Source organism: Cibotium barometz, chromosome 30 (assembly GCF_041138505.1).
Source record: "Cibotium barometz isolate CiBa-2024 chromosome 30, ASM4113850v1, whole genome shotgun sequence".
Lineage (NCBI taxonomy): Eukaryota > Viridiplantae > Streptophyta > Polypodiopsida > Cyatheales > Cibotiaceae > Cibotium > Cibotium barometz.
This window is the reverse complement of record NC_141075.1, coordinates 25,995,212-26,009,066: the sequence shown is the minus strand read 5'-3', so window position 1 is coordinate 26,009,066 and position 13,855 is coordinate 25,995,212. Positions and strand designations below refer to the sequence as shown.

The 13,855-nt window shown below is 44.9% G+C and overlaps 1 protein-coding gene across 3 annotated transcripts in view; it reads left to right on the top strand.

Annotated features, from left to right (window-relative positions):
- The window catches only part of LOC147621325 (P-loop containing nucleoside triphosphate hydrolases superfamily protein), an 84,767-nt gene that overhangs the window by 43,619 nt on the left and 27,293 nt on the right, over positions 1-13,855 (top strand). For 2 of the 3 annotated variants that reach the window (XM_086824053.1, XM_086824054.1), the window contains exons 10-20: positions 231-824; positions 913-1,024; positions 1,147-1,284; positions 3,680-4,009; positions 4,102-4,402; positions 4,615-5,984; positions 6,126-6,534; positions 6,747-7,663; positions 7,763-7,828; positions 8,004-8,129; positions 8,376-8,623. In XM_086824053.1, coding sequence (XP_086680179.1) covers positions 231-824; positions 913-1,024; positions 1,147-1,284; positions 3,680-4,009; positions 4,102-4,402; positions 4,615-5,984; positions 6,126-6,534; positions 6,747-7,663; positions 7,763-7,828; positions 8,004-8,129; positions 8,376-8,623 — 4,611 coding nt within the window. Of the gene's footprint in view, positions 1-230; positions 825-912; positions 1,025-1,146; positions 1,285-3,679; positions 4,010-4,101; positions 4,403-4,614; positions 5,985-6,125; positions 6,535-6,746; positions 7,664-7,762; positions 7,829-8,003; positions 8,130-8,370; positions 8,624-13,855 lie in introns of all 3 variants that reach the window. The other variant, XM_086824055.1, reaches the window with a different exon arrangement.

Below are 13,855 nucleotides of genomic sequence, written 5' to 3'. Positions count from 1 at the left end.
TGACTTTGAAGTCATGACTAGATTAGCTCCTGAGGATGATTTTATGTATGTGTGTGCCCGATTATCAGATGCATTTGGGCTAAACTAACTTGGACCTTTTGGTATGATTGTCTTTCTCATTGGATCCTTCGCAAGGCAATCTGCTGAAGTTTGCTTGGCTGATGATTTTTTTTGGTTGTTTTTTACTGCTAATGTGCCAATTTGTGTTTTTTTTTCCTTGATTCCCAAAGGGGTCCTCCACTACTTGAATCAGTCAGAGACACGCAGCTTTATGATTCTGTGCGGCAGCCTGCAGTTTGCCTCCTCGAGACCATCATAATTGCGGACTCTGTGGTTCTGGCCTGTCTGCAGTCTAGGGGTCTTGAAATCAAAAGCAGTTCTTCTTGTGACTTCCTAGAGATAGACGAGGAGGAGGATTGTGATGATTTAAGTAAACATTTTGAAACTGGACCAATCGAAAGCAGCCCTTTCAAGGAGTACAAGCCATTAGATAAACTGGCAGAAGAACAGGGCAACTGGTTGTGCGCTCCAATTCTTTGGGTGGATATACTGGGCAAGGTGCTCCCTTCAGATCTTCCCGAGTCTTTCTCACAGGCTGTAGTGTGGGCGTTTTCACGGTTGTGTACTGTTAATCAGAGCAATCAGTTGTCATCAGGTGAAGTGCTACCAGATAAATATCCTGAGGTTACTTCTTCAAAAGCCATAGCATCTTCTCTCATTTGGGAAACTCCTAAAGGTTGTGATGATGGTGCTGATGGGAAGCTCTGCCCGAACACTCTAAAGGCTTGGTGCCATGGTTCTCAACTGGTTTCTCTGCTCAAAAGGTGGGTGTGCTATTTCATTCTGATTGGTTCAATTGGCCATTGTAACATAGCAAGATGTCCTGAAGAGTGTTTTTAATGATTCCTGAAGGTGTGCAGATACTTTTCTGGGCCATCTTCAAAAATCTAGGGTGGTGGAGAGGTGGATTTGGGACCCGTTTTTTGCAGAAGCTCTGGTTCTTTTGTCTTTGGATTCCAACGAGGCAAGAGTTTTGAGCTCCTGTGTTCGCTATCCTTACATTATGGATGCTAGCCAGATGCTAAGTTTCCTGAATTTGAATCATGCATTTTCTAAAGGCCTTGTGCTTAACTTTCCACTTGACAGAAGATGAGAGACTTTGGGAGATATGTACTCACACATTTTGCAAGGGATTCTAGTCTTGAAGTTGGACTGACGTTCCTTTGTAGCAGTCAAGCGTCAGCTGCATGCGTGATTAGTGGACTTTTCTATGCAACCAAGCTGGTTTGTACCTTTCGTGCTCTCAATGTTCTGAACTAGACTGTTTCAAGCATGCATAGTAGACAATACATGCGTAATTGTAGATATGTCGGTCTGTAAAAGACCCCTCAGAAGTGAGCTTAAATGCTTTTGTCTGAAGCAGATGACAGGGCAGTTTGCTTCTACTCAGCTACAGGTTTCAAGTGCGTGCACAGTTTTGGTGCTTTAGGATCTGGTGACTATCTCGTAGAAAAAGTTGAGCAATGGCTTGCTTCTCCTCTCCTCCTAATCTTAACGTTTTAAGCTCTATGCAGGAGTTCGTTGCCTAATTGCATCTCATCTAATGGGCTTGGCTACTATGCAAACAGTTTGACTAAGTTTCATAGTAGATTTTCCAATACTGTCATTGGAAGCTTTGTCAGGATTAAGGATGCAAAGTTGACTTTTCCTATTGTTAGGGCCTGAAAAGGGCATTTGCCTCCATCTGTGATGCATGAGATCTGCACATTTACAAAGTTCCGTGTATTGGTGTAGATGTGGCTTCTCTACTACAATTGCAACTAATGGAGTGAGTGCAGCCATCATTTGCTATGGGGAAACCTTCTGCTCACATGCAAGCTAATTGCCTTGAGACTTGAAGAAAATATCTGACTTATTGCATGTGTATCACTGAAATAAAGGATTTCAAACAGCTCTACAAGAAATTACAAGTTTTGCACGACTTGCAAAAGCTGGCAGTAGGCTTGCTAAAAAGTGCAGCACTGTTGCAGATTCTAGAGCAAGGCTTTGCTCCTTCACATACTCTTCACTGTGTGCTCTTGGTAGCACTCGAGTCTGCAAGGCCCAAGTTGAAATGAGGGGGAGGCCCTCTTTTCATAGGTGTGAGTTAACAGGCATGTTCAGTCACCGGATAGCTCCTTTTCCCCATTTTTATCTCTTTCCCGATTTCTCTAATTGCTTGAAGGTCTTCTTTCAGAGATTCTCACTGCCTATTTCCATGGCGTTTCATGGAGACGATTGATGGCCAGTTAGACTTTGTTTTAGGCACCATCTCTTGACCCAATTGTGTACTCACATGGTTGTCATTGGAGCACTTTTCAAGTCTGTTTTTACCATGTTTTATCGCTTTAACTCTTGCTGATTTTCTACACTTTCTCTCAAGCTTTAACTCTCACTGATTTTCTGCCCTTTCCCTTGGGCCAACTGGTACCCCTTTGTGGCCTCATTCTGCGTTGCTTGGAGGGCTCCAGAGGGTTGAGTCAGGCCTAGGCCCCTGCACCTTGGGCTTTGTCCTCTTTGCATGTGTCGATAATGGAGTTTGGTAGATGTATCATGCTAAGACTGCAGCTGGCTTCCCGAGTCCTGATATGGACCTTGCATTTCTTTTTTCTGGCTCTTGTCAAACCAACCCACCCAATGGACTGATGGCCTCAGAATATCAAAAGAAACCATAGCTCCTGCCAAGTTTCGTTCTCTTACAAACAGAACATGATCTGCGCAGGAACCTACACCTCTTTATGCGATTGCTTTGGCTTACACTCATCAAGTGAGAATTTGGCCATTTACATGCACGGATACTCTAATTACATGATCTGCTCAGGAACCTACACTTCTTTAAGCAATTGCTTTGGCTTACACTCATCAAGTGAGAATTTGGCCATTTACATGCAAGGATACTCTCATTACACACAGGGTGCATCTTCCAATAACTTGATAACTTCATATAAATCGCACTCCTAGAGGATCTAACTGGTTCGGTTTTCTTTGCTGTGAGGCTGGCATATACTTCTCAGATTATGAAGCTACTGTCTTTGGATGTTTGAGTAAACTTGTAGAAGATGTGCAGAATTACTAGAGAGAGGTTCTCTATGCATAGCTTCACACTAAGAGCTTCTTTGAACTTGGTAGGTGAAAAGAGGCTCTTAGTGTGAGGCAAGGTGCTTAGAACAGGCTCTTTTCACCTACCAAGTTCAAAGAGGAGACCTTGGCAGGTGAAACTTCACTCTGCAAGATTGGTTCCTTATTTTAAAGGAGCAAAAATATACAGTTTGATGGAGGAAGGCAAGGCATGTGACGGTCCTTCTTTAGGCATTTATCAGTTATGATCATGGAGTGACCCCATACCTTAAAAGCCGCCAGTGCATTGCACCCTTAAGTTTGAGCTTTGCTTTTTTGGTTTAGGGGTGCCCTTAACAAGAGGTAGAAGTGAGGCCAGGCAAGCTAGTCAAGTCGTCAGTGTAGAGGAAACATTATTATGTATTACAGGGTGTGTCGCACATTGACCAAGAAATTGTAAATGCAATAGACAAAGGTTTGGGAGTGCTGAGAGAACTTTGTTTGTTTCTTTGTTATGGTTTATTGATTACGAGGCTTTGTACATGAGCTGACCATTTGAGAGGGCCATATGTGATGAATGCAGCTTATGATGAACAGGTTACACGAAGCCGTATTTTCTCTTCAGAACCTGTTATTTTTTGCTTGGAAAATTGTTACTCTGTGGCAGAGAGGATCTCAAAGGGTCAACCAGTCTCTCGATGCTTCAAACGAATCATCAATCTTTGGCAAAGAGGGTGGCTTTTTGAAACAGCTGAATTATGATCAGCCCTTGCAAAAAGATTCTATGAGTGTTTGTGAAGAGAGGAGTCGGAAAAAAGCAAAGAAACTGCAGCAGCTTTCAATTTTTTTATGGCCATTACTCTTGAAACTCATGAGAGATGGACGCCCTTACTCTGAAGATGATGCTTATCTGGTGTGCTAAAAAACTTTATCTCCTATAATATTATGCTTCTACCTTCATAAATAACGTGTACAGTGAAATTAATCAATTCATGTCTCCTCCAGATGTCATTCACACGCATGTTCGACTTGTTGCCTTTAATTTTTCAAAACATGCTACCGTCTCTTGCAAAGACCTTCTCAACCAAGGGTTTTCTGCAAAGCAGTTTTGAAGATTCTCAGGAATTACATGCTGTCAATAGGATAGCTTGGATCTTTCACTTTATTAGTTGGGGGGAGGTCTGCATAGCAAGCATACACAGGAGATGGAAAGCAGCACTAGTTTCAATTTTGAATCACCTGAGTGACATGCATTGCTTGCCGCAGTCAAACCTTTTGAAGGAGGCTCAGGACTGGCTAGAGAGAGGTAGGTGGATGATTTTTATGTTACATATAAGGGCAGCTTTTTGGTCTTTGTTGCTGAATTCTGTACGTGCTTCTGTTTTCTTTCCTAGTTTGTTGGAGGAGGGTCTCCTTTGTTTTGTGTGTGTGTGTGTGTGTGTGTTGGGGGGGGGGTGTCGGGTGTCCAGGGGGGTTGTCTTGTCATATTTACAGTTTTTATGTGGATTTGCCATACAGGAGAAGCCTTAAATGATCAAATGAGAGGCAAACTAGAAATGCTGCTCCGCCTGACGTTATCAGGGGCCAGTGAGAGTGTTAAGTCTTTTGATCTAGAAATCGAGCCTTCCTACGATGCTGTAGCTGCCATGGATAGAAAAGATGACACACTTTGCATGAAGGACAGAGGTGTTGCTAAGGCAGTCTTGGAGAATCAGGACGTGATTGTCCTTTCTGATGATGAGATTGAGTATCCACCTGACAATGAGATTGTGCGTGTACCTGAGCCTTCGCTGGAAAACAAAGCGATTGGAAAGCGTTCTTCTGATAAGTCACCTGAACTGGAATCTTTTGATAGCTCTCAAAACTTGCTTGAGGCAGAAGTTCCATTTTCACAAACACGAAAGCATATGCATCCGGTCTCTATGCAGAAGCAGCTGGGGATTTTTTCTAGTGGTCAAGGCAAGAATGCAACGCTCGATCGATATTTTGGTTCCTCCAAATACAAGCCCACAGAGCACTCTCAAGCTGAAAACAAATCTGTGCCAAGCTCTAGTAATGTAAATGTAGTGAAAAACATCGGCAAGTATAATTCCATACAAAGAGAGGAGGACATGGGTGTGCTTGGAGGTGAAAAAAGGATAATACCAAGCAAGTCCAACGAGGTAGTGCAGGCAGAGGTTGAAGTAAAGTCTGATCAGTATTCATTCATTGGAGTAGAAGCAGATCAGACTAATGTAAAGAGTCAATATGATCAGAAAGGGAGTCTAAATGCAATTCTGAAGGAGCTTGTTCAGGATGAATCTGATGATGTCTTTAAAACCAACATGATTCCTGCAAAATCTCTGCAGACGGTTCAGAAAAAGGGCCTGGGCCTAGCTCCCCCCCTGCAACCTAAGCGCCAGCTTATACAGTTGCAGGTGCCCAATGAACATCTGAGAGGCAACAGCAGAAAGCCTGGGGTTGCAACGAGGCCACCACCCCCAAGGCTGGATGAATGGTATAAGCGTATTTTAAGTCTGGACTATTTTTTTGTTGTGGGCCTAAGTTCGGATACAAGTGCAGAAGGTCTCCAGGCTGAGCCCATGCTGAAGGTGCCTATAGCTTTTCGGTCCTCCCAACATTACATGGATGTGTTTAGGCCACTGGTGCTGGAAGAGTTCAAGGCACAATTACAGCAGACTTATGATCAGTTGAGTCTCTCAGATGGAATGACCACTGGCGTGTTGCGGCTGATGTCTTTGGAAAAGGTGGATGATTTTGAAGTTGGTAGGTTTACTGCTGAAGCAGGTGCAGATGGTCCTGCGAGAGCATGCTTTGAAAATGATCTGTTGCTGCTTTCTCGCCAACCATTCCAAGATGGTGCGCAAGCTGTTCATATGATTGGAAAGGTATTTGAACGGATTAACTCTTCACAAGATTAAGTCTTGGTTTGGCTTTAAATGCCAAAAACATTAGGCTAAGTAAGAGAAGTGTGGTGCCAAATTACATGTATTTTCTCAGTGGTATGCCCGTGCGTTGTTTGTTCACAGGTTGAACGACAGGAAAGAGACAATAAGAGCCGTTCTGTAAAGCTGGTTTTGAAATTTTTCCTCCGCTCTGGAAGTAAGCGTTTGGCAAAAGTTCGCAGTCTCCTGCTGGAGCGTAGCAAGTGGCATACGACTCGATTGATGAGTATAACACCACAGCTTCGGGAGTTCCAAGCACTTTCAGCTGTAGAAAACCTTCCACTGCTGCCAATTATATTGAATAATGGGTCTCGTAAGATGGGCTCCCCAAGCATCCCACTTCCAAATAAGCGAGCTTTGCAAGGACTAGCAGATAAATTACAGCGTCAGTTAAGGGCTGACTACAATGCAAGTCAGCTTCAGTCCATTGAGGTGGCTCTTACAGCAGTGACTGCCGATGGTCATGAACTATCTCTGGTGCAGGGGCCTCCAGGTTGTCTGTTTAAAAAAGAAAAAAACTTCTCTTTAATAATCAGTAGTGAACTCTTAAGACATGATGCACTAGGTTGGAGCATTGGGTCATAACGTTACGAAAAATCCATTCTTCGTATATTCACTCTTTTCATTGCAATCCTGGGACTTACTTGAGGCCGTGGAATGCTTTGATTGTGCTTATGATAAATGCGGTTTGCAACTTGTCTGCAGGAACGGGGAAAACACGAACTATCGTGGCCATTGTTAGTGCCTTGATTGCCTCGATAAAGAGCTCAAAAGGCCATATAGTAAGCACAAAAGGGGACAATGCGTTTGGAACCACGCATGTCAATGCCAATAGGTCTGTCAGCAAGAGTGTGGCCATCGCAAGGTCTTGGCAAGCTGCAGCGCTGGCTAAACAGTTAAACCAACAGGAGGCACTTGAGGATATGCAAAGAGAAAGAGATAAACGGGCAAGGATTTTGGTGTGTGCACAATCAAATGCAGCAGTTGATGAGCTTGTTTCTCGAATGTGCAAAGATGGTCTGTATGACTTGAATGGTGGCTTCTTCAAACCTTACTTAGTACGTGTGGGGAATGCAAAGACTGTGCATCCAAACTGTTTGCCAGTTTTCATTGACACTCTTGTTGAAAATCGTATGGAAGCTGAAAAAGAGAACAGCCATGCAGGGGGAATGGGGACCGGTAAAAACAATGTCGAACTTCTGAGAGGCAAGCTTGACAAAATCCTAGATAGTATTCAAGTTCTTGAAACGCAGCTTTCCAAACTACAGAATAGTGATGCAAAAATGAAAAAGAGCCTTGCACATAATACTACAACAGCCAGTGCTGATGCAGAAGCAGCTATTGAAACCAAGGTAAATATGCTTTATAAACAGCGGAGACAAATCTGTGGAGAGCTGGCCGTTGTAGAAGCAGGAGAGAAACGATCATTTGAGGAAGCAAGAAGCAAGCGTCAGTTACTGAAAAGGGATATTATCCGCCAAGCTGAAGTGGTGGTGGCCACATTAAGTGGATGTGGTGGGGATGTATACTCAGCTTGTGTGGAAAAAGGTGGTGGAAGAAGACAAATGAAAAATCTGGATGATGGTTTGTTTGATGCAGTTGTAATCGATGAAGCAGCTCAGGTACCTCTGCTATTTGAAGCCATTTAGCACCTGCATGTATATGCAGATTTTGCATGAAATAATCATCCATCTAATATCCTGCCTTTTCTTTTTGTCAAGGCTTTGGAACCAGCAACACTTATTCCACTGCAACTTCTGAAGTTGTCTCATGCAAGTTGCATAATGGTTTGTATCTGTACATAAAACAGTGCTATCATGTTCTTCACATTTATGTTTGTAGGTGAGTAGATGTTAAGAAGCGTCCATGTGAAGATACAATGTTAGTGAAAACATACCCATGCCTGCTGATGCTGGGTAAGTTGTAAGAAAATTGAGTAATCCAAATTCTGTTGTTTGGTAGGTGGGTGATCCCAAGCAACTTCCAGCAACAGTTATATCACAAATGGCAAGTAGATTTTCCTACGAGTGCAGCATGTTTGAGCGTCTTCAAAGGGGAGGGCATCTGGTTTCAGTTCTGAGTGTTCAGGTAAAGTAGCTACAATTGTCCCCATTCTTTTTCTCTTTCAGGTCTGTGTCTGCGACTAGAATACAGTTAGTTTAGTATCTCTTCCTCCGTTTCAGTCAATTTGTGGTTGTCCGAATTGCTGATAGTTGTCATACCATTTTGTGGCTAGTTGGAATACACTAATAGAAGAGTTGCTTGGATAATTTATACAAGGTTTACCCTTTTTGATGATTGAGAGAGATTATAACAACATTGAATATAGTGCAGTATCGCATGCACCCGGAAATACGTGAGTTTCCTTCGGCACATTTTTATGAGAATCAATTGCAAGATGGTGCATCCATGAGAGATGGAAGAAAAGCGGTGTTTCATGAGAACAAGCATTCAGGGCCATACATTGTTTTCGATGTTGTAGAGGGTTGTGAAAGGGTGAAGCGTCAATCTAGTTCCCAGTCACTTTGTAATGAAGCAGAGGTAGATGTTGCCTTGGAAATCTTCAGAAACCTAAAGACAAGGTATGTGCTAGTTCTTCGCCCCAGAAACAGCATCTGCATGTTTGAAAGTAAGGTGTAAAGGAAGGACAAAGGGTGATGCTACTGGTTATGGTGTTATACTGCTTCAAAGCTTCGTGTCTGTCTTTCTACTCACGATTTACTACCTACCCCCCCAAAAACAACCCCCCCCCCCCCCCCCCCCCCCCCCCCCCCCCCCGCGGCGCCTTCTCCGCGTGTGCGTCCCAAAGAAAAAGAAAAAAAGAGAGGTCCACCTATGAACCTATGAATACAGAAAAGATCGTACATTCGAAAAAAAAAACAACAGGGAATGCATGAAAAAGGGAGGTAATCCCTTCATGTCTGGCAGCTCTTTGAGGGAGACTACGTCAGAGGTGTCCTTTTTTTAAATTATATTATGCTTCTTTTTTTTGGGGGGGGGGGGGTGGGCACTAGTGCCTGTAATGCCAAATATTTTCTTGGTTGCCATGGGTGAGAAAGGATCCTGGATCTGAATGTGAGTTAAGCTGCATGCTGCCCCTACATGGCATCATGTGACTTGCCCTGAAGGCACTTTCAAATGCATCTGAGCCTTCCGAAAGTGTCCACACTATCTTGTTACCTGTCTATGCTACCCATGATGTCCAGGAGCCTATTTCGCACTACAGGTGCTGCCCCATCAGGCTTTTCATAGTCACTGCAGAAGCATCACCACCCTGTTGCCCTGATGCCCGTACAACTGACCGTACAGTTTCTGTGCTGACTGTACGAGTCTGTATAGCAGACTTTGCTGCTGTTCTGATGCCATACAGTCCTCTACACCTCCCACCTTACTTGTCTTGCCACGGGGGCTGTTGAACACTGGTCATACAATTCTGTTCCATGCAGCCCCTGGGAGCAACACTCAACTAAGATTGATGGCTCCCCCATCTATGATCAGCTTTAAATACCAATATTAGCACTTTTTGCAGAAGCTTTTTCCCAAATTGTTTTTCTGAAGCGTTTATGCTCAAATTATATTTTTGAGTGCTTTTCCCCAAAAAGGGTTAATCTCAAAATTCAGATGAGATTGATCTAACTGCTGTAGCTGATACACGCTTTTTTTTTTGGGTAAAAAACAAAGCCAATTGGCCATCATCGATCTGATCTGAAGTTTTCGTCCGAGTTGCGGCCAGTTGATATTGTGCTTATTCTTTCTATCTTTAGCGGTGCATTTGCCCTATCAAACTACTTATTTGCTGTACTAATTCTTTCTATTTGCTACTTCTCTTAGTGCTAGGCTTCATTATGGTTGAGTCTGCCTTGCATCTCCCGAGGTTTGACAGAAACTCAGTAAAAAAGGGCTTTGTGTGAATATATGCTCTTATGTGTGTGTGTGTGTGGAGTGCGTGTGTGAGAGCATATCTTGATACAGACTTCTACACCCACTATTGGGCACTGATGACGTTAGTGGGGATGTCGTAGTATCTAGCCATACTATGCATAATGGAGTTGATAGTTATATAGTCTTGTGGGTTGACTACCATGAGTATATAACATGCACGTTCCCAAAAGGTGAATTTGGGCATGTTCCTGGATTCATCTAGGTATATAATTCAGCTGTATTAGCGGACATGTAGATTTCACATTGTGAAGTTTTCATCCGAGTTGCGGCCAGTTGATATTGTGCTTATTCTTTCTATCTTTAGCAGTGCATTTACCCTATCAACTACTTATTTGCTGTACTAATTCTTTCTATTTGCTACTTCCCTCAGTGCTAGGCCTCATTATGGCTGAGTTTGCCGTGCATCTCCAGAGGTTTGACAGAAACTCAATACGAAGGGCTTTGTGTGAATATATGCTCCTATGTGTGTTTGTGTGTGTGTGTGAGAGAGAGAGAGAGAAAGAAAGAAAGAAAGAAAGAAAGTTATATTAACGTCCACGGGAGGCCGAATCCGACCTATGGGACAGATCAGGTACATCCATTTACATTCCACTCTGGGTATCGATGTCAAAGAGGCATAAAACTGGAAAAAAAAAACTCAAAATGAACTCTTAAGACTCTTAAGAGTTTAAGTTACAATGGGTTTTATTGCATCTAGTTCGAAATTGAGGTTCAAAATAAAAATAGCTATATTTCATCCATGGATGGATTTGCTCTTGAGGGGGGTGGGGTACGGAATTCCTTAATGATTGCTTGTCCTCCTCTGTATATTGCCCATTTGCCATTCTTTCTTGCTTCTTTAACTTTATTCAGCTCTGCCGATTTGTTCTACACCCACTATTGGGCACTGATGACGTTAATGGGGATGTCGTGGTATCTAGTCCATACTATGCATAATGAAGTTGATAGTTATATAGTCTTGTGTGTTGACTACCATGAGTATATAACATGCACGTTCCGAAAAGGTGAATTTGGGCATGTTCCTGGATTCATCTAGGTATATAAAGACTGACTGATAGCTTGCATCCTTGCGGAATGAAAAACAAATTGATTTCTTGCATGCCATATGGTCCACAAAGCCCCATATCTAGTCCAGATTACAAAGGGCCGTGCATGATCCAATCTAGAAGGCCACCTGCCAAAAAACCAAAAAAATCTAGAGAAGGGAAGAAATACCTTCCTCTTCTCCCGGTGATTGGTGGTGCCATCGAGAGAGTGATGGAAACCCCCTCCTTGCTACCTCGGCCCTTGCGTGGGCAAATGGGATTCCATCCCTCCGCATCCATGTTGCCTCGTTGGGTTCAGTGCCACATGTTATATTTATCCCATGCCTCCGAGGAGATCCCATCCTTCAGCAAGTGGAGTATTCAAGCCTTCCAGGCCAATGTTTCATTTGCAGGTAGATGAGCCATCTAGCCAGAGCTTGCCCTCAACATTAGTCTAGGAGACCACCCCAGTGTTTCCCCCTCCCCCTCCCCCTCCTCCTCCCCCCCCCTCTCTCTTTCCCTATATCCCGTTCAGATCTCACTAGGGGGTAGAGAGAGAGGTAAGTTCTAAGATAGCGGAGCACGAGGTCCCGACCGCGGACGACAAAGCTGTTAGAAACATGGATCCTCCCACTTCCCAGGAGGTCACCCATCCCAGTTGTGTTCCTGTGCAAGCGCGCAGTGCACTTGCACTGAGGTGTTCCACAAATTGATCTAGCCATCCAGACCCCAAAACCTTAAGGTGTTAGGTGACCTCCGATTATCCAATATGTAGAAACCTCAACTTTCCAAGATTCAAACCCAGTCTCACCAGGTGAGTTGGTTCTCTCTAGAAGTGTGGATTGCATCTCCAACAACAGCTGTAGGAGAGTGGCGGATAGTTGGCCCGCGCCGGGCCGTGAGCCGACGACCAGGACTGAGCGTCGTTCCCATGTGTGCCAGGCTGGGAGAGCATAGGAGGATTTGGTTCTATCAGAGAACCGTTATGAGCATTTATCGCAGTAGCCACCCGTTGGCGATGGGCCCCCTCCAGTCCCTGAGTGGGCCCCTTCGGCCCCTTCGTTCTGGTGGCCGATTCCCTGTCGAGATCCCTCCTCCGATTCTTAGTGTCGAGTGAGACCGGTAGATCCCATTGTGCCCCCGGTGAGCCTCTCCCAGCAGCCTTTCTCCCCGATGGATCTCTCCCAGCAGTACCCCCCCCCCCCCCCCCCCCTCCAAGAGTATCTAACCGGAGCGGAGGAAGCCGGCGAGTTCCACCCGCTGCTTGGTTCATCGCTTCTCTGGGTGAGTGGAGATGACCATTGCCACCTCCCTGGTGAGGGCTCTCTCGCCAAGAGTCCCCAAGTGGGTCCCCCGGATCTTGGGGAAGCTTGTGGATTATAGTTTCTTCCGATGCCTTCCAGGAGAAGGGACAAATACGTTCGAGGAGACAGTAGCACCCATTCGGATATGTCCGGTTTTTCACCACTTTAGACCCTCTACGCCAGAGAATGGCACGATGATCTTCTCTTTCCCTTTGAGTGTAGTCTTGGGGACGGAGTGGGACTCAGAGTCGGTGACTTCCACCATCCAGGATTAGGCAATTGAGCTGTCCCATCATCTTCACGACTTTCGCACCACCGACATACTCACCCATCTATGGTCATTAGCTAGGATGGAGCTTGGAAGCTCAGGCTACAGAGACCAAGACAAGGAGATGGTGGCCTCCAGCTTGGAGGTGCTGCTTTTTGTGTTCATGCATACTTCTGTCGCAGTACCTCTTCCCCCTTCTTATAGGTACCTCCATTATGATCGATGGAGCCCAAAGTACGCATACTCTCGCACTTGGATAGAGTGGCGTCACATGGAGGACAGGATCCGCCCCCACTTGGTGCACCTTCACCCCAGGACGGATTGTGATTATTCCCCGTCTAAACCCTTGGCCAAGACTCTTCGAGTGGAGGGTAGTTCCGCTAGTTCCACCTCACACACACAGATTGATATGCGAATAGTCTCGTGGAACATACAAGGTTGAGGGGGGCCTTAGTGCTTTCAGAGACGAGGTGTCCTTAGAGGAGAGCTTCAGAGAGCCATAGTGGGAGGACCTATCGACATTCTTTTCCTCCAAGAGCATCACCTCTCTGAGGGGCGCACCTGCTGATGTGGGAAGATTTTACTAGGCAGAAGTCATACCTTCTCGTCTCCATCCTTCGGCCCTTAAGGGACACAGGGTGGAGTTTCTATTTCTGTTAGTGAGCAGCTTTTACCGACAGTGATAGGCTCAGGAGTCATAGTCTCGAGGCGAGTACATTGGATTACTATTTTGATCAGGGAGGGTAGCGTTGGTTTCCCCAATGTTTATGCCCCGAACACCGCTCTAGGTGGAGCCCTCTTTTGGAGCACAGTTTGGTAGGCCCTTCCCTAGGTTGACTTCTGGTGCATGGGTGGTGAATTCAACATACCACTGCAATGCATTACCTTTCAAGAAAGTAGCAGCCTTCCGCACCATAGAAGACTCTGTAAAGTTACCCCCAGTGTATGCTGCATCAAACTGCTGAATAAAAGTCAGCGCTTTCAATTTGTCCTGCATCCCACTGAAAGTCTCAAACTTTACTGCTTGACCTCCTTCTTTGTAATCCTTTTGCACCTTTTCTGCATCAGTCCTTACTGCTCTTTGTCCACTAGGTTGAGGAAATTTAGCCACACTGACAGGTGCTGCGGGCCCCAAAGTTGGACTAAAATAAGTTTGAAATCCGGGCTGCACACCTATATTGGCATAAAGAGGGTTCACAGCTTCCATAGGCATCATTCCTGGTGACCCCCTTGACATCAATCCTGGCAAAACTGTGGGCGGCCTAGCCATGGCCT